The sequence below is a fragment of the Rhamphochromis sp. 'chilingali' genome (genome assembly GCF_963969265.1).
Source record: "Rhamphochromis sp. 'chilingali' genome assembly, chromosome: 6".
NCBI lineage: Eukaryota > Metazoa > Chordata > Actinopteri > Cichliformes > Cichlidae > Rhamphochromis > Rhamphochromis sp. 'chilingali'.
Genome location: NC_137933.1, coordinates 1,539,534 through 1,564,163, shown reverse-complemented (window position 1 = coordinate 1,564,163; position 24,630 = coordinate 1,539,534). Strand labels below are relative to the sequence as shown.

General features: G+C 42.5%; 1 protein-coding gene across 1 annotated transcript in view; it reads left to right on the top strand.

The window, feature by feature from the left end:
• Nucleotides 1–390: 390 nt before the first annotated feature.
• The window catches only part of adamts17 (ADAM metallopeptidase with thrombospondin type 1 motif, 17), a 100,215-nt gene continuing 75,975 nt past the window's right edge, over nt 391–24,630 (top strand). The window contains exons 1-3 of the mRNA XM_080884375.1: nt 391–594; nt 891–1,249; nt 16,596–16,767. Of these exons, the coding sequence (XP_080740501.1) occupies nt 540–594; nt 891–1,249; nt 16,596–16,767 (586 nt within the window). The 5' untranslated portion in view covers nt 391–539. The remainder of the gene's footprint in view (nt 595–890; nt 1,250–16,595; nt 16,768–24,630) is intronic.

Sequence of the window (24,630 nt, the reverse complement as noted above, 5' to 3'; positions counted from 1 at the left end):
TTCTTGAGAGCACAATTAGAATATAAAAAACTATTTAAGTACAATTTATGCAGTTACTCCTAAAAACTCTGGTTTATGTAGTCTTAAAAATGATCTCCTTTTTTATTTGTATTTTTACTGTCCAACAATCACATCTTCTTTCGTTTGTTCATCCCCTCCCGTCTATGTAAAGTTTTCTCTTAAAAATGAAAAGCAGAGTACAAAAAAAACCTTTGACAATTATCAGCAATTCTCCCCACTTGAAACCACGTGTAGGGTTTCAACCCACGACACTTTCCAACAGCTTTGCCGGCCAATGAGAATAGAGAGATTTCTCGGCCTCGGTCGCCTTAAGGTTTAACGGACCCAATCTCACGCGAGTAGAGGCGGACTCCAGCTGTGTGGGCGTGTCCTGCGCTGCAAAGTAATTCCAGCCTGAGTTACTGAAGCTTCTCCTACTTTGGAAAAGTAGAGTTTCCGACCTATGCTTCGCTAAGCGCTTCGGTTTCCTCAAAATAAAGCACTTTTAGTTTTTCTTTCTGCGCTGCTTTGTTTTTATCATGGTTAACAGCCATGTTGTCCCTCTGCTCTTTCTCCTCTGCATCGCATTCACTGGTAAGTATAACAGCTCTTACGCATGAACTCATTGCCTTGTACGACGGCTGACACAGGGCAGCTGAAGAAATGTCTTTCTGCAGTTAAAAATCCAAATGTTTCTCACCAGTTACTTGTATTCTGTTACGAATAGTCGAAGGCTTTAGATTTTTGAGATCCACAAACTGAGCTCGGATGTTGAACGTGTGTGCTAAGAGTCAGGGAGCACCGGAGCAGACTGTCTCCTCACGCAGACTAGGATAGACTATTTTTGTCCAATGTGGTCGCTGTTTGATGGAGGCTGTCTCTATCCACAGCCCAGTCTGAGCTGGAGACAGATGAAGTAATTCCCAGGCTGCTGTATGGCCAGGAGGCGCACCTATCCGACCACACTACCCGCACCCTGCGCCGCGGTCAGCGCTCCCTGGACGCCGCGAGAGAAGGACGCTCGGAACCAGAAAACATCATCGTCTTACTGCCCGCTTTCGGAAGCAACCTGCATTTAAATCTAACGCGGGATAGCACGTTTCTGTCCAAGGACTTTGTAGTAGAGGAGAGGTACAAGGGGGAAAGCGCTGTGGTAAACAGCTTATCCAAGAACCAGCTATGCTTTTATTCTGGAGCCATCATTAACCATACAGACTCTCTGGCATCAGTTAGCACCTGCGGTGGTCTGGTAAATGTGTCTGCAGTTTCTCTTTGTGCGTGTGTGTGTGTGTGTGTGTGTGTGTGTGTGTGTGTGTGTGTGTGTGTGTGTGTGTGTGTGTGTGTGTGTTTGGACTTGTTAATAGGTGTCATATGATTCGATTCAAGCAGTTGGGGTCATATTATTCATTTTCATAAAACTAAAGACTACGTTACAGCAAACTGGCTAGTGAGACTTCAGTCACCTAGTGAAGCACCTCTGAAGCATGATTTTGTAACAACTGCTAATCTCTTAAACCCCACTGACCTGATGGTGGGTCAGTCAGTTCAAAGTCGCACAATGCAGCTCGATACTAACTGTATATTAAGGGCTTGGCAAAACACTGTAATTCAAGTTCCACTCAGCAGTTCTCAACTGCTTCTTACAATCTCCTCAGTGAGTCAAAGATTAGCAACTTCCACTGTGAAACATACCTGTAAGCTGAGCGAGCAGGCCAGGAGTTAACAATTTGTGTTTCTTTCATGCTCTGTGTGTGTTGAGTGGTGCTACGTAATCACTTTGTCCACATCTTGATTAGTGACAGAGGAATAAGGCGATTGCTTCAGTCTTAAAGTATTGCAAGGAAAATACTGCCTAACTACAAAATACTGGATGTTAAATAGTCAAATCTGTTAGTTTGCCAACATCCATCGGAAACTATCACTTTAAAATGTTTTGAGTCACGTACTTTTACTAGCTATAGCAGTCACTGATCTCTGAGGCACTCGTGGAGGAATGGGGTGTGGTTAGTGTTTGGTATTTTGATAATACTCTTATGTAATGGGACTGTGCAGGTAGGGGTCCGGGTTCAGTCCTGGACTCCTGGATTCAACAGGCCTGAGGTCAGTTCTCAAAGCTGTGCTTCTTTATTTTCTCTGTATAGTCTTAGTAGCCACATTTGAGCATTAAACCCACCTACACTGAATGAGAAGATCATTGTCCAGCAGTGAACAGACACATAGTGTGTTCATATGGAAAAACAAAAACTTTGGCAGCTGCAATCCATGAACTTACAGCCTCATATCCTCCTGCATGGTAGCTTATTCTGCGATTCTAAATTGGCTAAGTGGTCAAAGACCAGAAACACGTTACTCACTGTAAATGTGTGCTTACAGTAAGTAATTCTGTAAACTCACATTCACATTACATTACATCTGACTTACAAGTAAACCAACCCTAAATGGGTTACTGAGGGGATGATAACACAATATCACTTCAAAGTTTAATTTTTCCAGGACAAGCAGCTGGACGAAGGTTGGAGAGCAGGTTACTGAGAAAGAACACTGAGGCAGCAAGGGGAATAAAAACTCCTGTTAAAGATGCCACAGTTCAGTTAGTGCTGCTTTTACTACTGGAAGAAATTATGTTCCAAAGTAATAACACAAAAGTTGTAAGCAACAAAGCAGAAATGCAATCTGCATGAAAATGTTTCAGTTGCTTATCCAGTGTTTATAAATGTATTGCAAACTTTATCCATGATTAGTGTTTTGTGGAAATTGGATAAAAACTACTGGCTGACTCCACAGTGGGACTGTAAATGGTTTGCATTTGTATAGCGCTTTACTCAGTCCCTAAGGACCCCAAAGCGCTTTACACTACATTCAGTCATTCACCCATTCACACACACACACTGGTGATGGCAGCTACATCGTAGCTACAGCTGCCCTGGGGCGCACTGACAGAGGCGAGGCTGCCGGACACTGGCGCCACCAGTAGGCAAACATGGGGTTAGTATCTTGCCCAAGGATATTTGGCATGCAGCCTGGAGGCAGCCTGGGATCGAACCACCGACCTTCTGATTAGTGGCTGACCTGCTCTGGCTGTGTAATACACCCCTGCCAGGTTCCCAGTTTATGGTGTGGCTAACAAATAGAAGAAGCCAGCTGGTAAATTACAACCAACGACCCTTTTGTGCTGTTAGGTGAGAGTGCTAACCGCTGCCCACTGTGCTGAGAGAAAGAGAAACGTTTCCTTTTTAAAAATGTATTTATTTCTAAATTGGGACCCATGGCAATGGATGGTAACCATGTCAAGCTCTGGGACACCTGTCAGTCGCACTTTACTGTGTATATGTGTGAGATAGCCTGGCCTACACACACGTGCACAGAGTTGATTTAACCATGTTGCTCAGTTGATCTGGTAGTTGAACTGTTTGTGGTTGGATAAATTTCATAAGAGTGCAAGCCCACTTTGCCCTTGTGCGACCAAGAAGCATAAATGAGACTGATATCTGCATGGCCATCTGTCAGGTCTGCTTGGATTATGGTTTGCTGCATTTCTTTCTTCTATTTTTTTTAACCCGTATTCAAAATTCATCATTGCAGAGTAGACAGGATAGGAGGGCAAGGGAAGACAGAGCAAAAGGCCACAGGTCGCACTCAAACCCCGGCTGTTGCTTTCTAGCAATAAGGCATATGGGCACACGTTTGACCAGTGACCTAAACTGTTTCCTGTTTGCAGTATGTTTATTCTGTATTTGCAGTAAAGATGAGTTTGTTCCTTTGGTGTGTGATCGCCGAACACTTGTTGAAATCAGATCATCCCACATAACTTGGATAAAGCATTACTTGGGTGATCAAATCTCCTTCAAATATTCCAGGACAAGGAAGAAGTGGGAAGGTGTTTTGATGAGAATTAAGGTTTACTTGAAGTTTGCCTGCAGGTCTGGTCCCTGCCTGCTTTCAGTTGGATTTCTTCTGACTCACTGACTACTGGGGCTTTTGTGGACCCATCCAGTCCTTCTTGTTCATCCAGAACTTCCTCACTGGCTGATGAAGACTCCTCTCCCTCTCCAAAAACAGGCCTAGACATTGAATTACAAAAAAGTTCCAGGTTGTTGGTGATTCGTAACTGTTGTGAATCCAGACCCTTGGCCAAAGAATTTCAAGTCAAACAGAGTTTTATTGTCAACCCAACATTATACACTCAAAGTGTACAGTTGGATGAAATGTCATCCTCCTGGGTCGAAGTTACAAAGTGTAGAAATAAAAATAAAATTTCTAGTCAATAGATTTAAAAAAAACAAAAAACAATCTAATTAATCGCACAATTTTTCTGTAATTAATCGCAATTACTTGATCAATAGCCTGGCTGCAATTACACTTTTTCAACTTTATATTTAAGCTTGTAACTGACATTTATGCAACATAATGAAGCAGAATAAACACAAAAAATGTTAAATGCTTAAATTCAAAGAGAATATGAATAGTTTCAGTCTTTTAACACAGCTTCTCTCCTGTGAAATACAACTTTTTAAAAAACCTATATACTAAGAAGTAAGTTTACACTCATATATAATATATATTAGTGCTGTCAAACAATGAAAATATTTAATCAGATTCATCACAGGGTTACTGTGGATTAATTTTGATTAATCACAATTAAATATCATTCATTTTTATTCTATATTAATCGCATTTCAGTTTGCATGAGCAAACAGAAAAAAGGGAAAATATAGGCACTTAACATGTTTATTGAACATCTTAAACCTTCATGTAAACAAAACTCTGTGAACATTTATCCTCTCTCTTCTCAACGATATTAACAGGTCTGCAGTTTGTTGCAATTGTGTCAGTTAATATGTCCGAGGTCGACTTACCGAGCCCCCGATGCTCCGTGATTGGTTTGGTGCAAGCTGGGTGACACGTTAGCCAAAGTGCTAGCAGCATCCCTGACTAACGTAGGCTTCGCTTCAATGTGATATTTTAAGATGGAAGTGCTTCGGTGAAAAGAAAATTCCTTCTTGCACAATGTGCAAAATACTTTATGTCGGTCGACTGTTCCATCTTGTTATTTTTTTTAATACTGAAATTTCCCATCGAGAGGGCCAATGTGTGTTTATCATCTTCCATATTGAGTTGATTGGTTCAGCTGCCCGTCACTACCAGATCAACTGCCCATTTGCACATGTGCGAGGGTAACTCTATTTGGACAAACTGCCCAAAATGCGCTGACAGAAACATTTCAGGGATTTTGAGTCATTCTGCACTCCAGATGCGTTAATTGCATTAAAAAAATGTAGTGGATTAATTTGTGTTAATGCGTTAATTTTGACAGCACTAAAAATTTCAAATACAACAATACAGAACTAAGATAAACTAAGAATAAGTACAGCAGTACTGTAATTGAATAGAAATAGAATAAAAAATAGAAAAATGAGAATAAATAAATACAAGAGTGGAACAGTGTAATATGGAATAGATCAAGTATTGGAAGTGAGAGGAGAGTGTTATATGTGTGATGGAGGGCAGCATGGTGTTCAGGAGCCGGACTGCTTAGTGGGAAAAAACTACCTGGTCCTGATGCTGCAGAGTCATCTTCCGGATGGAAGAGGAGTAAACAGTTGGTGGGAGAGGTGATGCGGGTCAGCCATGATGCTAATGGCTTTACAAATTCAGTGTCAGGTGTAAATACCCTGTAGACTGGGTAGAGAGCTGCCAATAATGCGCTCAGCAGTCCACACAATCCTCTGGAGGGCTCTGTGGTTGGACGCGTTTCAGTTTCCGTACCAGACTGTGATAAAGCTGGTTAAGATGCTCTCTATGGTGCCTGTGTAGAAGGTGCTAAGGATAAGGATGGGTTTGGGGAGGTGCACCTTCTTCAGTCGTCTCAGGAAGTGCAGTCGCTTTGTGCTTGAATTTCTTAATCCCCTAGGGTCTAGTGTATAATTACACATTTGTGACTACTTTTGATTTTACCTTTGTCTGAAATTACAGTTACATTTTCATTTTGACATTCTGTGTTAACACAATTGATCTAAAAGTGCACGAAAAATATCAAATTTAAATTACTTATGAAGTTTTTTTTTCTGTGAAAACCACAAACATGTTTCTGTTTACATTTTCACAACTTGAAATGCAAATATAAATTGTCAATTTTAAAATGACAGAACAATTAGGCGTCACAATAAGATCCAAAAAATAGTTTCTCTGCATCACAAAACAGGGTTTGCATTGCAATCTGCCATTGGTCACTTTTTGGCTAGCAACTGTGACATTCACTAGTGCCCTTTTTGTTCTGACTTCACACTAATTAACATAAGACAAGACACTATAGTCATGTCCAAATTCATGGGCTGCATCCTCCTGAGGACCCGGCCTTTGCGGTCTACGTGGGCCGGGTCCTCAGAAGGTCGGGTAGGCTGGAAGTAAGCGGCTGTGAAATTGGACGGTCCAGCCTTCAGATTAGCGTCACCGCTGTCTCGGTGGAGTTTAATAAACTCAGCCGTCTGCTCCCTGCTGTCTAAAATATAACCAGACACTGGAGTAAACTCTCCACCATCTCACACGTCTGTTTAATCAGTTTTCTGTCTGACGTTTATTCAGCTGTGTGAAAACCAAGGAGGAACCCACCCGGGGGATTAATAAAGTTTTATTTTATCTAATCTTATCTAATAACTTTAATCTCAGCCAAACCGATTTACTCACGAACAAACAAAACACTGAAATAAGCCAAACCATAACATTTTTAGGTTGTCTAAGTGACTTATATATTACATTTAACCTGAGTAGCAAAAGTCCGCGGTGATCTGAACATGATGTGCCGGGAGTTTGCCGTTCTCTGCGGCTCTAATGACCCTCGAGCTCCCGGCTAGCTATCGACCCAGGAAGATTAATAAGAGTAATTTTAAAACTTAGTAGCGGCCGCCATTGCCGGAAACTGGAGTTTGGCTGGGCCGCGCTATGAATTCTGGGATATGGTGGGCCACGAAGGACACACCCGACCCATCCTTCAAATTCGGGGAAAAGGAGGACGCATTTGTCGGCTGCATTCGGAGGAGTCTACGAATTTGGACAGCCTTCGGCGCGTCGCTGTGACGCAATTGGTCTACAAATGCGGCCTCAGGAGGATGCAGCCCATGAATTTGGACACCCCCTATATACTCCAAACACGCTAAATGTCACAAATCTCTCACATCTCAAAACTCTCTCGCTGCCGTCTCTCCCAAAACGTTTCTCTCTTCCTAAACAACTAAACGCCACATGTTGGCATAGAATATTTTTGATTGGTTGAAATTTGTAATTTTTATTTATTTTTTTTATTTTTTTACACCAATAGGAAAGAAATGTCATGGATTTTTTTTTTTTCACGGTCCTTAGAAAATGCAATTTTTACTGTATCTTGCCACACTAAACCTGATATTTATTTGTCTTGTTTTACATGTGCTATCAACACAATTTCAAAACTGTTGTGTACATAGTTTCAACTCTGCACTTTCAGCACAAGTTGAAATGGAAACTCAGTGTGGGTGCATCTTGTTGCTATGTCATCTTGAATGGGTCATATGATTTGGGTGTGTCCATTGATCCCAGAGGGTAAATCTAGTTAAATCATGCTCTGATAGCTTTCAGAGGCACTCTTTTGTGTGAGGTTGGTCAGAGGGCTGGTCAGCTCCACGAAATTTGGGATGAACCTACAGAAGTAATCAGCCAACCCCAAGAACTGCTGCATCTCTTTTTTTTTTTTTGGTCTTGGGATGAGAACAGGATGCAACAGCTGGAGTCTTCTCCATCTGCATCTGCACACTTCTTTGGGTTGGTGATGAACCCCTGCAGCACTGCGGCATCTCGCTGCATATGCTTCGCCCAGGTGTCACTGTGGATCATGACATCATCCAGGTACACGGCAGCATGTTGATGCAGCTCTCCATCAGACACTAGACAGAATTGGTAAAAACAAGGGATGGAGAAAGCAATTTTTTTCGTAGACGTTGGAGTCAAGGGAATCTGCTGCTAGCCAATGATCAAGCAAAAAAAAAAAAAAAAAAATACAATAGCAAGGTGATTAATGTAATGATTTAATACAACTTCATGTATATCTGTTTGATAAAGCTTAAGTTGGATCATATACACATTTGACTTGATGTGCCACTAATAAAGAGGAAAACCTTTTAGTAATGGCTAAAGTCTGGGTCAACAAGACTGAAGGTATCTTGCTGCTCAACAGAGCTTTTGTGTGATTTATACAAGAATGCTGGTCCAGTGCATATATAGACTGCATCAAGCTCAAAGCCAGTGAGAACTGAGAAAGAATCGGCTCGAAAAGTTATATCGGCAATGGAATCGAAATCGCTAATTTCTTATTGTTTTCCATCCATAACTCCAAGGCTGTCTCCTCGACAATAAGCTCTTCCCAGCAGTGCTGGCTGTGGAAATTGCTGAGGTCTAATCTGGGTATGGTGGTCTTGGTTGTTTTGAGGTATGCTACAGCACTGATGGCCTTGGTTGAAGCATCTGAGAAGGTACAACTCTGGTCCAGTGAGTAGAACATTGTTCAGAGAGATGCCGTTGTTTTGTGCGAGTCAAAAACTACTCTGGTCTGGTCTGGCTTTCTCGGTTCATAGACCAAGTGTTGGTAAATGCCAGCACTCTGTGGAGGTGGAAGCTCTGCATGGTTGTCAAATACTGCATCAAAGCAACAAACTGCTCTTTGTTGCTTGGGTTGTGCTCTAGGGTGTATCTAAGACAAGAAAGACAAGTCACAGCTTGCTCTCAATTGTTTGGCAGAGGTGGCCTTGGGGATCAAAAGGAGCGTCAAAACTCTGTCCCTCAGCCTCCAACCTTCAGACAGAGCCCCCCAACAGCAGCCTAACAGTAGCAGAGGAGCTCAACAGCTGTTTGAGACCGCCCCTCCCTGGCACCTCCTGCCCCCCACCTCCGCCCTACCTGGTACACTTCTCCTCTCCCTCCAGGAACATGAGGTGAGGAGAAGACTGAGAGCGGTGAAGCCCAGGAGAGCTGCCAGCCCCAGCAGCATCCCAGTAGTTGTGGTTGAAGCCTGCGTGCACCAACTGGCAGTGATCCTCACCAGCCTGTTCAACCTGTCTGACTCATGCCACTGTTCCCACCCGTCTGAAGACTGCAACAGACAGCTTCCATGATTACAGACTACTACAGCCCTCATGTCTGTACTCATGAAGTGTTTCGAGCAGATATGCGTCAGCACATCAGAGACTGCCTACCACCCTCTCTTGACACCCACAAATTTGCTTACAGAGCAAATTGGTCCACGGAGGATGGCATCACCATCACCATCCGGAGAAAAGGAAGAGCTACGTGAGAATGCTATTCATGGACTACAGCTCACAGTGTAGCTGTGCGGATGGGGATGCGGAGGGGGAGGAGGCACAGTCCATTTATCAGTCTGACAGCTTGTGCAAGGTAATGGTCAGATTATTACCTGAAGACTAAAGCTATAAGCATAAATCCTTTCTTAAAAAAACGAGCCATGAACTAACTAAAAGTGAAACGTGCACGAACAACTCACAAACACTGTGTAAAATACCCAGAACCATGACATTATGTCTACCCTTTCAGCTTTGTTCTGGCATGTTCTTCAGTACAGAAATGGCAAAGAAAATGTTGGTTTTGCTTATTGAGATGCAGCTTGACATTTTCATTAAAACTGGATTTGGTGATTATTTTTTATGATTAGAAAATCAATGTGTTCACGTTGTAGACAGTGGTACTTGCTAATAGCACCACTTTAGCTCTCTCTATCATCAGTTATTTTATTTTAAAAGATCTAAATACTGATATGTGATTCTAATTGAAGATCATATAATCAGACTTATTTGGGTATTTATTCAAACTGGTTTTGGATTGATCAGGTTTTAGTTTATATTGTTTGATATTGCTCTATCAAAGCCAGAGATCTTGACTCCAATGCCAAAAACTTTAATTTTGTCTAGTTTAGTTTAATATGCTCGGTTTGGTCATTTGCTAGCTAATCAGAAACATCCAACCTTTCATGTATGGCATAGCCACTCACTTACATACTGGTAATATAAACGTGAGGCAGAAGGTAGGTTATTAAAGTGCTACAAATCGAAAAATGACATGTAGTGACAAAGAATGGGAACTGAGAACTGGTTCTTGTAGAAAACCGATTCCCAGTAGTCCAATTCTTTGGTATTGTTAGTCTGCCTGCTTGTCGATCCCACTTATCAGTTCTTGCACTTCCACAGCAATCAGCTGATTTCAGTTCGCGTGTCAGAGGAGAAAAATAGCAACGCAGTCGAGAGCATGGAAACACAAAAGGACGAGATAAATGGCAAAGTGGAAAACTGCATCCAGGACAGAAACGGCCTCATTATGCTGCTAACACAAGTTCATTTTTTAATTTTTTTTTTTTTGGAAGCATCTGCCAAGACAGCATGCTAATGGTAAGCTAGCCATGAACCCAGAGCAAAAGCTGAGTGCAAGCCAAAAGCCAGATCCTTAAGTTCAGCAAGTAACAAGCAGATGAGCAGTCAGGCTGCAGCCTCTCTTTCTACCTCATGTTTCTGATCGCATGTGCTGGTTTTCATCTTTGCTTTGTGTGGTCAGCTTTGTATTCTACTAAGAGAAAGATCTTAGAGATGGATGTCCTCATTAGGAATTTGTGTTGGTGTGTGGGGTTGGAGCCTCAGGTTTATATTGTTAAAGGCTGATCCTGATACAGTGTGTTTTAGCTGTTTTACAGAGTAACGTGAAAGATTAGATTAGATTAGATGAAACTCCCCTCCAGAGAGGAGTTAAACAGTCTGATGGCGTGTGGGACAAAGGAGTTTTTAAGTCTGTTGGTTCTTGTCTTGGGGAGAAGCAACCTGTCACTGAACAGACTCTTCTGGTTGTTAATGGCCGTGTGCAGAGGATGCCCAGCATTGTTCATAATGTCCATCAGTTTTTTTAGTGTCCTTTACTCTGCCACTGTCACCAGAGTGTCCAGCTTCATGCCGACCACAGAGCCAGCCCTCCTGATCAGTTTCTCCAGCCTGGATGAGTCCTTCTTTGCTGTGCTGCTCCCCCAGCACACCACAGCATAGAAAAGTACTCCAGCAACCACCGACTGGTAAAACATCCTCAGGAGCTTCCTGCAGATGTTAAAAGACCTCAGCCTCCTGAGGAAGTACAGTCGGCTTTGGGCTTTTTTATACAGGTGCTCTGTGTTGCATGACCAGTCCAGTTTATTGTCCACCCACAGCCCGAGGTACTTGTACTTGTTGACCACCTCCACCTCCTCCCCCTCTATCTGAACTGGCAGTGGACCTTCTCTGGACCTCCCGAAGTCCACAACCAGTTCCTTAGTCTTTGAGGTGTTGCAGGTGGTTTGTGTGACTCCATGCGACAAAGTTCCTCACCAGACTTCTGTACTCCTCTTCCTGATCATCCCAGATACACCCCATGATGGCTGTGTCGTCTGCAAACTTCTGAATGTGGCATAATTCAGAGTTGTAGCAGAAGTCAGAGGTGTACAGGGTGAAGAGAAGAGGGGACAGCACAGCTCCCCGTGGTGCTGCTGACCACAGTGTCACAGCCTGACGTACTGTGGTCTGTCGGTGAGGTAGTTTGAGATCCAAGCGACCAGGCAGGGGTCCACCTGCATCCTGTTCAGTTTCTCCTGAAGCAGACAGGGCCGGATAGTATTGAAGGCACTTGAAAAGTCAAGAAACAGGATCCTGACCATGCCTTTTCACTTGTTCAGGTGTGAGTGGGCTCTATGCAGGAGGTACAGGATGGCATCCTCCACTCCGACATCCGCCTTGTTTGCGAACTGTAGTGGGTCCTGGGCATGTTGTACCTGTGGTCGGAGGAGGATGTAATATTTGCAATCATGACCTTTTTGAGTAACGACTCCAACACAAAAAACATGCACAAACATTTAACCCACAGCATGAATTCATTTGCAAGAGAGGACTTTCTTTATTGCTACTTCAGGCGACTGTCCAAACAGAACCAAAGAGAACCCAACGACAACTGATAAGAGACTCGATACACAATCGACTTGATAAGTGAAATCGATAGTTGCTAAATTCTTATCTAATTTCCATCCCCAGTAGTGACTGATGAGACTGTGATAAGAATTAAACATAGGTGATTCAAATCTCTCATACTTAAAAACTGGATTTTACCATATAAATAAACTGTATTTCAGTGTAATAATGTATAAAAAGCATGGGAAAGAGCAGTAGTTCTAAAATTTGATATTCTCACAGTTACACTATATCATTTAACCAAACCCATTTCTCACTTGCTTTCGCTGTGCAGCACTTGATAGGTTAAATCAAACTTTCATGAATCAATTTAATCTCTTTAAAAGTTTTGAAACTCTGAGAATAGAGAAAGTTTTAAAGTTACCACACATCCCTCCAAATACAGCTATCTTTACATACTTTGCATAGTTTTGATATATTTACTCTCCAGTAACTGACTGGTATCATATTCATATGTTGATGGAGCTGTAGAAATCCTTTAATCCATCCTCCAGACCACATTCTGCTGGCTAACATCATTTGTTAGTCCTGAGGTTCAGCTGGAAGTGGAATGTCTGCACAAATGCTGGAACAGGCTGAGCTGTATTTTATGGCATACCACACCATTATAGTCAGAGGAGGCCTGTTTATAGTAAATGCAGAGTATAATTGTCCATTGTGTTTATACTATACTAAACCTTATTCTGTTTTACTGATTTGAAGCCATTCAAAATAGAAAATAAAACTGTCAAATGCTTCTTGAAAAAATCTGTAAGACTTCAAATTAAACAGGATTGCCCTGTGTAGGAGGCTATCAAATGTAGTTAGCTCGGCTATTAAATTTGAATTGCTATTGTATACAAGTAGCACCAAATCAGGTGATCAAGAATTCAGGGTTACTATTAATTAGGGATGGGAATAGTCCAATTCATTGGAATCGTTAGTCTGCCTGCCTATCGATCCCGCTTATCGGTTCTTGCACTCTCGCTATGATTAGCTGATTGCAGTTTGTGTGTTGAAGGAGGAAAATGGTGTTTACAGCGTGGATATAGACATTACTTTTATTTTTATTGGATAAAAGCATGAGACCATGAGAGATGGTAAAGTGGAGACTGCTCCAGGTCAGAAACGGCTGCATTATGCTGCTAACACTTCAGCTTTTTGCAAGCACCTGCACAGGCAGCATGCTAACGCTAAGCTAGCCAATAATGGTCTTAATGTGCCTCATGACAAGCCTCTCGAAGCACTTCATCATAATGGGTGTGAGTGTAATGGGACGGTAGTCGTTGAAGCAGGACACCAGAGACTTCCAGAGACGATCATGGTGGCCTTGGTTGAAGATGTCAGTGAGGAAATCTGCAGCTGCTCTACATCCGTGGAAGAGTGATCAATCTGGATCAGCAGCCTTCCGTTGGTTAAGTCTGCGAAGTGTTTTTCTCACATCAGCCGAGGTCAGTCACATAACCTGGTCATTGTGAGGAGGGGTAGTCTTCCTCACCATTATGTTGTTCTGAGCGTCAAATAGGGCATAGAAGTTGTTCAGCGCATCTGGTAGGCACCATCACAGGGAGGTGTTGGCCTCTGTGCCCTGCCGTATGTGCCGCGTGTCGCCGCTGGTCTGGAAGTGTCCGTGGTTCGACAGTTTGGCCCTTGCTGTTCACAGAGCCGCCTTGTCAACTGCTCTGTACGCGTGGTCTCGAGTCTTTAGCAGCTCACCCACCTCTGCAGCCATCCACAGTTTCTGGTTGGAGTGTATTGTGATAGCCTGGAAGACAGTGACATCATCAATGCCCTTGTTGATGTGGCTGGTCACCGATGATGAGCTCCTGCAGGCCAGGGTCTCAGCTGTCTCAGAGCCAGTCTGCAGCATCTGATGAGCGGTCTGTATGCCGGAATTAGCACAACACACAAGTGGTCTGATTGTCCATAACCATTCCATGTTCATGTAGATACACAAGCCACCACCGCGAGTCTTACCGCACAGAGCTACATTTCGGTTGGCACGAAATGAGGTGAGCCTGTGTAGCTGAATGGTGGTGTCCGGAACTGAGCCATGTTTCTGTGAAAACAAAAATGCTACAGTCCCTAAATTCCCACTGTGTAGTCTGCTGGAGTTGGATGTAGTCCAGTTAATTTTGTCTAGTGAGCGAGCGTTTGAGAGCAGGATGGATGGGAGAGCCAACCAGCTTGGATTTGCTCTTAGCCAAGCACAGACCCCAGCGCATTTGCCGCGCCTCCGTTTCCTCACACATCGCTTTTGGCGACCCATCCCTCGGCCACTGGCATCAGGTGATGCCGAGGACTGGATGCCTGGTTTCCGTAGCAACCTAACTCCACACAGCGCTTCTGGTCCTGGTCGATTTTTGTATGATGGGTGTTTGCTGTTGGTAAACACGAACAACCCTTGTTCTGGTGTCCATGTGGCTCAGAAGTCGTGATGAAAAGGTGATTAAAAAGCCAATTAGTTAAACCACAGGAATTTCTTAAAGACTTAATTACCTTCAAGACCTCTAATAAGAAATCATTTTGTCTTATTAATGAGCAATAATAAATATTCCATCCATCCATCCATCTTCATCCGCGGCCGGGTCGCGGGGGCAGCAGCCTAAGCAAAGAGGCCCAGACCTCCCTCTCCCCAGCCACCTCCTCCAGCTTATCCGGGGGAACACCAGGGCGTTCCCAGGCCAGCCGAGAGATATAATCTCTCCAGCGTGTCCTGGGTCTGCCCCGGGGCCTCCTCCCGGTGGGACATGCCTGGAACACCTCACCCAGGAGGCGCCCAGGAGGCATCCTTGTCAGATGCCCGAACCACCTCAGCTGGCTCCTTTCGATGTGGAGCAGCAGCTGCTCTACTCTGAGCCCCTCCCGGATGGCCGAACTTCTCACCCTATCTCTAAGGGAGAGGCCAGCCACCCTTCGGAGGAAGCTCATTTCTGCCGCTTGTATCCGCGATCTCGTTCTTTCGGTCACTACCCACAGCTCGTGGCCATAGGTGAGGGTAGGGACGTAGATCGACCGGTAAATTGAGAGCTTCGCTTTTGCACTCAGCTCCCTCTTCACCACGACGGATCGGTGCAGCGTCCGCATTACTGCAGCTGCAGCCCCAATCCGTCTGTCGATCTCCGGCTCCCTTCTCCCATCACTCGCGAACAAGACCCCGAGTTACTTGAACTCCTCCACTTGGGGCAGGAACTCATCCCCGACCCGGAGTGGGCACTCCACCCTTTTCCGGCTGAGAACCATGGCCTCAGATTTGGAGGTGCTGATCCTCATTCCCGCTGCTTCACACTCGGCTGCGAACCGTTCCAGTGCGAGCTGGAGGCCCTCACCCGATGAAGCCAACAGAACCACATCGTCTGCAAAAATCAGAGATGAGATTCTGAGGCCACCAAAGCGAAAGCCCTCCGCCACTTGGCTGCGCCTAGAAATCCTGTCCATAAAAATTATGAACTATGAAATAATAAATATTCAAAAGAGAAAAATCAGTTTTCAGAATTAACGTCTGGGATGGGAAGATCATTTGTGGATGTAGGCTTCCCCGCATCCTTCTGTCTCTTCATGTAATCCCAGACACACTCGATGATGTGGAGATCAGGGCTCTGTGGGGGCCAGAGCATCCTTCCCAGTACTACTTCTTCTTCTTTATGCTGAAGATAGTTCTTAATGACTTTGGCTGTACGTTTGGGTTTGCTGTCCTGCTGCAGAATACATTTGGGGCCAATAAATAATCATTTATATTTCTGAAAACATTCTTTGCTTACAGCACCTGCCTAAAACTGTTGCACAGTACTGTAGATGGAATAGAAAAGCATGAACTAAACAGTCATGAGTGTGGTATAGTCCGGGAGAACGGAAATAGACAGGCCATTCACAGTGATCTGTTGTTTTTCCCAAGCAAGCGGCAGGATATTTGCACATTCTTACAGGTAGTGGAGATGGGCAATGATGATCCGTGGTGGAGCCCCCTGTTTGGGAGCCTGTAGAAGTGATCTGTGTGCCCTGTCCAGCAGCGGCGCTCCTTTCAAGCCCAATGCTTCCTTCAGCAGTGCCGAAACGGGATGCAGAGCAGGCGTGTCCCGGGAACCCTCATTATCCTGATGTTTTTCCTTCTTGATCTGGCCTCTAAATTGTCACACTTGTTCTCCAGAGAAACAGCCACATCTGCCAGGTGTCTTTTTGCGTTTATCATCATTGGACTTTTTTGAATCACACTTAATCTGGCCCCAATCCAAGGTGTTAACAAACTTTTTGAATGTGGGAAAAAATTGTTGTAGCAATACACTAGGTAAACAGAATTAACATTACAGCAAAATGTGAACTCTTCTCAGAAATTACTTAAAAAGTACAAACAAATACCTGCAATTATTTTAACTTTCCAAAATTTTACATTATTTTAATTCTGTATTTATTTTAAAAATGTAGAAATAATGGAGCTCTTTCAAATGTAGTACTTTGTTATATCTTCACTATGTTGGAATTATTGGTTGTAATAATAAACAATGTAAATTTACAATAAATATAACTTTTAAAATCATGCTTTTCTTGCTCCAGGACCAGATTTCCCAACACAGTCATAATAATTTCAGGTTGTATATGTCTTGACAGATGGGTTTTATCCAGATGGGAGAGGAGAGCCTGTTTATCCAGCCTGCTGTTGTACATGACCCATCCCTGTCATTCTCCGGTCTTAAACACCAGCTTCTGCGGCAATCACGTTCAGCCAAGACCAAATCTGGTCTAGATTTTAAGCAGTCCAACTACTGTGGGGCTGTACAAGGTGAGTGACACATCGAGACTGAATAGCGGAGGTCATATGGTTATAGTGACACTGACAGCAGAAGTGGTTTAGAATGATAGTTCAGGAACTTGGATGAGGTTGACAAGATGATTGGTCACGGTTAAAATTATTTGTACAAATGCATTCATGTGTATGTGTGTTTTTCCACAGGTACAGCACTGTTTAAATGTACATTCTGTTAGAACACTCTAAAGCAATGACAAAAGCCAACTTTTCGACTTTGAAAAGTCCCCGCAGGGGACATGGGAGAAAAAAAAAATTAAGACGGACTCGGGATCTCGCAAAAGTTTTAGCCGCATTCTTTGGAGGCCGCCAGCTCGAAGCCGACTGGGAGGTCGAGGCACGATGTGCCGGGAAAGCGGTGTTCCTCCCGGCTGTAGTAGGTCTCGACCTCCCGTTAGCTTCGAGCTAGTGGGTGTCAGATCTCCGAAAACGTCGGAGCACTTTTGCAAATATGTGATGTCTTGTAAACCGAGCAGGTATCTGACGTTTACACAACTACATTCATGCCTCAAACTATCTTAAAAGTGTATTTTGTGACCCAGAAAGAGTAATATTACAACTAAGTAGCTGCTGCCATTGTTGGAATTCAACTTTTGCGAGATCCCGAGTTAGTTTTGCGAGATCTCGCAAAAGTCCATCTTAATTTTTTTTTCTCCCATGTCCCCTGCGGGGCTCCGTAGTAATTTGCAATTGGGGGAAAAAAAATTGATTCACCAGAAAAGACCAAGAAATTGCAAGTGATGAAATTACAGCAACGAGAAGACCATTTTAGAGAAATATGTGTAATAGCACTCAAACCACTTTAGACAACGTGCCCCATTTACTCAAATTAGTGAATTCCTATAAGCACGTTGCCTAAATGCTTTCTATGTAAACATCCACACACATTCACAGTATCTTGCCCAAGGCAGCACTGCTGACTGGCTGCCAGGGAATCAATCCACCAATTTTGTAATTAGTGGATGACCTGCTCTGCCTCCTGAGCTACAGTCACTGTAGGTTTTTCATGAGAGAGAACACAAATGTGCTCCAATTATAAGTTTTCACAATTTATTATCAAAACGGTTAGAATTTCACTTTAGTTTTTCATGTTGCCATGGACCTTCTCTCTCTGGCTCAGAGACAAAAGGCTGCCGCGCCCGGGCACTAAACACGTTTCTATTGCACGTCACAAAAACATAACGATAACATGATTGGTGGAAAGAGTTCGGGGTGGCCTTGGGTCTGATGTCAGCTCACGTTTCTTCTTCTGCAACTTTCTGGGCATCTCATTATTTGGAAACGCACTTCATGCTTCTGCCAGCTACATTTCCGTTACCCTGACAACCACCTCTTGCCCTCCAGTCAGACCTGCATAAACACGGAGCTGGGGTGCATTTCATAACAGCACCTAATCTAAGGCCTTGTTGTCTTGTACGTACCACAACCTCCACATTTTTGTGAAGGGGTCGTAGTCTGTTAGTATCAGAGTGAATCCAAAACTATTCTACAATAGACAAAACACAAAAATGTTACGCCAATGATGAGGCATTAGCTCTAAAAATAAAAATAAATCCCTCCTTTTATACCTTTCAAGGTGTAAATTGATTAAAAGAATAATCTGTCATTCTTTTAATAATAGTTACTGGACTTGCAGGCTATAAGCCTAGCTTATCAAAAGAGTGCAACATGAGGTCAACTGGAAATGTCTGATCACACTATTGTTACATAGTGAAAGACAACAAGAAACCTTTAACACATGAGAGGAAGTGTCCTATTTCAGTATCCTTGATCTCATCCTCACTTTCCAGGTCCTCCAGCATACTCCAAGAATCTTAACCTGTTTATTTAAAAATGAAAGTGCAGGATACAGGATACCACACTTTCTACGTACAGGGGAGGTGTGCATACCTAACACCTCCCTGTTCTGTACCACCCTCAGTCATGTGGAAACAAGTTGTTCAAACAAACCTGCAACGGTATTTTGAGAGTAAATTAGCCAATTAAATAGTAGACTTTATTAATGCGGTACAGTTTTTATGGAAACTTACCCAACAGTATGAATTTAAATCCATTTGCAACTTAATTAAGAATAACACCAATTTATATCAAAATCTTTATTGAATCAAGATCAAAATTCAGAAATCATCTTAACCACACAAGTACCTGAGTTAGGTTCAGCCAGTGTCCTATTACAGTCACTGGTAACTTTAATCTTACCAGGTTCCTGACCCCGTCTGAGGCAGGAAGTCTTTTCCTCCACAAAACCAAATTAGGTCAGCACAGGTATGGTTCACATGCAAACAGTCATAGTATAAAATCTTTGAATCTTTAAACATTTGACTCAGTTTTCTCTGAGTAAAACTGCAATAGCAATTTCTGGTGATGTTCAGTAACAGTCTTGAAGTATCAAGGAGACAGTCGTGTTCTATAATGTGCAAAACCAGAGCTATGAATTTGACCCTCTAACATGTGTATGCTGTTCAAATGCCAATGCTGCAAAACAGCAAAAAAAACAAAAAACAGAAAAAACAAAAACTGCAATTATTCCAATTAAAAAACTGAAAAAGAAGATCTCAAACTGCTTCTCTGTTCAGTCGTATTTTGTATATTGACTCTTCTTAGAATAATGAAAGTGTCACAGTCGACAGCAGGGACTCAAGCGCAGGGCAGGTTGATGTTCCAAACACAGTTTATTTACAACACCGGTGCAGAATATGTACAATGAGGGGAAAATCCAGGGTTCCAAAGGTCCAAAGGGAAGCTCTCTCACACTCGCTCTCGCCTCCACGTCCAAACTCACACACGTCCACGCAGCAGGAAGGCCACAGGTCCGGGGAGGAAAACTATCACACAACAGAGGGAAATTACTCAAAGGTCACAAAGTACTTAAGCATAGATTCACGGGAGCTGAGAGGATCACTAACGTGTCTCAACCATCCAGCCACGAGAAGATCTGCGTCCCAGCCTCAAATAGTGGACAGGTAACGACAGCTAATAGCGAACAGGTGTGTGGGCCAAGGGCGGAGCCCACAGTGAGCTCCGCCCAGGCAGAGCAGTGAAGGAGAGAGAGAGAATACAAAACACATGTAGCCCTGCAGGGCCAGCTAGGCAGTCACGGGGACCATGACAAAAAGGTAATGCACTGTTGCTGGGTTTTTTTTAATTTTAGTATGATTAAAATACGTCATTTTAATTCACGTGTAAATGGACTGGTTCTTATGCAGCGCTTTTCTACTCTTCTGAGCACTCAAAGCGCTTTATACAACTTTTGCATTCACCCATTCACACAAGCACGTTTTTCTAAGTGCTTTCTAGCTGACATTCATACACATTCATACTCCGATGGATGCATCGGAGAGCAGTTTGGGGTTCGTATCTTGTAGAATGGACCCTTTTATACTTAAAGCTTAAAATAAATAGACATCAAGAGAGGAAGGCAGTGCAAATAAATGCAAACACAGCTTCTCGCGACACTCATGCTTTAATGGATGTCAGTGTAAACTATTTCTGTCAGATTTAACCTGACAACCTGAATTTTGTGTAATTACCATACAAAACTTAACACAAGTATTAAAAAAAGTCTTTTTCATAGTTTCATCGAAATGATTTTATGTACACGGCGCTCGAAAATCTGTCAAATGTTTCAGTACGACTTTGCTAAGCTACGAAGCCGCACCGCTTGATGGATTGTCGGAGCGTTACGGCTATTGTAGGCGGAGCCTCGCGGAGTGATACGTACTGTGCTTCAACATGATATTACCGTATTGTGTGTGTGTAACCTCTTTTTACGTTTTGTGGATATTATACATGGTTATGCTGAGGATATGTCGGCCAGTTTCCACTGGAAATGCCTTTTGGTTAAACTGTCAGCGAGGAATTTGCACTGTTACGATTTAATATAACTTTAATGCAGATAAAGATAGATCTTGTGAAATATTTTTGTGGTAGGCCTCCCTTGTCTTCTAAAACTCCACCTGTCACCATGATGAGTGGGGCTTGCATGGGTGGTGCTCAGGAGTTACACTTTATTTTGTGGAAGTGAACTTGCTGACAAAGATGGAAATAAAAGTGGAGCCTTATGTTCGGGCTCTGTAGCTGCTGGTCTGACCTCAGTTGCTTTGAGACACTGGCTTTGTGTTTGTGTTGATTCTGCCTCTTCCCTTTAACAACTGTTCGACACAGTATTGGTATTGTCATCGGAAGAGCTCTTGTTTTATTCACGTCAACTTTCCTTGAGCCCCAGGTTTTCACGTGTTCCTCTCTTGCTTTTTGATGTAGGGCTTTTGTTGCATCATTAGTTGGGACTTGTGTTTCTGGATCGGTGAAAATCAATCCTCCTTTTCCCCATTTGTTTTCCATACTTCATCTTGGGGTCTTTCTAATTTTGTCTGTTTCTTGTTCTTTACAAAGCCCTTCAGCTGTCTCATATTGCTGGGAGATTGTGGTTCTTCTTCTTTAAGTTTTGCAAGAAGTCAGTATTCTTTATTCTCTGGTCTCATAATGAATCAAGTATTTCTCTTTTTTATCTCCAAATAATTCTCCATAACACATCCTGTTGACTGAAGGCGCACTTTTCTTTGATCATCTTGACTTGCACCCGACGAGTGTTTCTTAACTGTTCACTTTGTAAATAAAACCTTGATCAGACTCTGTCGCCAACATAGAGATGGACAGCTGAAAACACAATGGCTGAGGAGCACTTAGATAATATTGGCTGGTCCTTGAGTTTAATGATATGCTCAGGGGAACACCAGAACAAGCCAAAGTGTTGGTCATTAGAAACATTGAACTGGGCAAATACTGATGTTACTCTTACACTGGCGATATGAATAAACATGTGATGTGACACAACACACCACATGGCACAATCTGAAAGAATTTCATCTGAATCTGACAACAATAACAATTTAATTCAATGGAATTCGCTTTATGATCAACTGAAACTGAGAACATTTCAATACACAGACCATAATGTTGTGGACTTGGAAATCGATGTAGACCCAGAAAATAATTTCTTCTACAACATCAGCAACAACCGCTGCTACTTCACTGATGAACAGTGTAGTCACACCATCAACACGGAAAACAAATGATCAATAATCCATTTAATAGCAGAAGTCTATGTGGCAGTTTCAATAATATAAAGCAATATTTTAATCAATTCACAAAACCATTTGGAATTATTGCCATATCTAAAACATGATCAATGCAGAGAAACGACTGGATTTTGAACTGGAGGGGTTGAAGTTAATTATAAGGTGGTGAAAAGTATGACAACTACAATTGATAACTTATTAGAATGTATATAACAACTGAAGTTTATGAGGAAAAAGTGAAAAATGTAATAATTAGCTGTTTATATCGAGCACCAGGCTCAAGCATACATGTATTTAATGACTTCATAGAAGAAATGTTCTCAAAAACAAATCAAAAGTTATGTTTATCATGGTGATTTTAACAATGATCTGCTGAATGCGAATAAGCATAAAATTACCAATGAATTTTAAACACTATATACAGTCTGAGGTTACATCCTAAAACAACCAGGCCAAGCAGAATTACACCTCACTGTGCCACCTTAATTGACAATATTTTCACTAACAACATGGAAAACAACATTGTGAGTATATTATTATTTAATGGCATCAGTTTTTATGTATTTTAAAGGGCAGAGAGCCTTTCAGCCTACCACAGCTGCGTTTGGTTGACTCTGTGGAATCCTTTAAAAAGCAGTTAAAAGTTTCTGTTTAAACAAGCCTTCTGTTGATCAATGCTGTTTATTTATTTATTTGTTTGTTTGTTTTTACATTTATCCCTTTGTATTGTCTATTTTATTACTTCTCTGTTTATTTTAACCTTTGTGTGCTGTGCTTTGCAACTGCCTGTCTATGAAAAGTGCTTAATAAATAAACTTTAGTTACTTACTGTAATCATGCAGAGCAGTGGTCCCCAACCCCCGGGCCGGTCCATGAGTCGTTGGTACCGGGCCGCGAGAGTTGAGGCTCGGGGGTGAAATTTGTGGTTTTCAGGCTTTTCATCTGTTTTTATTGTTTTTTTATTTATCATTTTTATTGTTAACGTGGTTTTCCTGTGTGTCAATCTTTTTTTTGGGGGGGGGAATCTCCACGTGTGTGTGTGTGTGTGTGTGTGTGTGTGTGTGTGTGTGTGTGTGTGTGTGTGTGTGTGTGTGTGTGTGTGTGTGTGTATACAATTAACCTCATTTATTTTAATTCTTTCTTTTATCTGTTTACATTATACCCCTGTTCAGCACTGTGGCTGAGACTTGATGTCTTTTAAATGTGCTACACAAATAAAGCTGACTTGACTTAACTTGACTATTCCATCTGGAGAACCACCAAGCAGCCCATTGTTGGATAAAAACAGTCTCCTCCTTGATAACTGCTCCAGTAGAGTCAGTATACAGCTGCTTGGCCTTCGGTTCATAAAGGATCCCCCAATCACATGCCTTTGGGGATGAAAATATCTCTTAGTCATAAATGCTTCTTAGAAGCACAGACCCCTTTTTACTAACAACTTACTTTACATCCTTTTGTCAGGTTCTACCGGCCAAGCAGAGTCTTAAATAATGAAGGAGGGTATGAGCTCCCCTGGAGTGCACCCACGACCAAACCAAAGTTGCTAGCTGTGATAGTCTTCTTGCAATATACCAGCCTTTTATAAAGAAACACAAATTAGGAGACACAGTTCACTAAAATTTCTTGCTTAACACCTAACAGAATTAATTTATTACCACAATGCATTCTTTGTTTGTCCAACTGTTGCTTCCTCAACCTGTTTCTTCTCTTCCTCGGTCGCAGCCAGTGACGACAGTACATAACTGGCCTTGTCTTCTGCTTGGGCTAAATCCAAGTTCCTCAGCACTGCATCGAATTTCTTGGCTTTTTAAAGCAAAAGGATTTTAAAAGTTTTAATGGGACCAAGCCATTTTGACCACAGAGTAGACAAAGTCGAGTACAAAGCATACAAAATACATATAAAATTAAAGTGGGGATAGTGGAGATGAACAGTCTGATGTCTGTAGTTTACATACATGTAAAGGCAGAAATTAGGGACATACAGTTTTTATTCATAAACACCCCAAAGAAAAAACATTCTAACAATCAGTACCTTCCTGGTTCAAAGCACTCTCCAGGTCACAAAGTGTGGTTATCCACTAAAACCATTCCACCGTGTACTGAATGTAAAAAAGTGTCACCCAGTTTAATTGGTCTCAGACTGCCTCAAAATACCTCAGAATATGAGAATTCAAAACTATTTTTATGTCTCTCAGATTGAACCAGTCAGATTGAGCCGGATATTATATGCTCTGGCCATTGAGTCCCATCTAAACCAACCCAGACAGAGCCTCACGGGGTTGACCTTTTGTGGGAGAAAAAGGCCACAGTGAGTTTGTCACCATATGCTGATGATGTAAAAGTCTTTATGACCGGGCACAATAAAATCAGCACTCAGAAATTAGCATTATATGAACCAGCTTCTGTTGTTTAGGTCAGCTGGTCAAAATGTGTTGGCCTTTGCCAGAAGAGTGGATTAATAAAGTGAAACCAAAAATGCCAGCTCTGCTACAGTGGGACAGGGAGGGGATGAAATGTTTAAGTGTGTTTCTGGGAAGGGATGACTTCCAGATGAAAAAAATTGGAAGGGTTTACTAAAAACTGGTGAGATCTGCTGGACCCAAGCCCACTGCTTGTCTCGTGGGTGCCTCTATATGACATACAGCTGTCTTATAGAGGGAGGACCTTGGGTTTTAATAACTGCGCAAAGCAGTTATTAAAAACCATGTGAGGAGCATTGACTATGACAACAATCTGTAGAGCCAGGAACCAAATAATGACC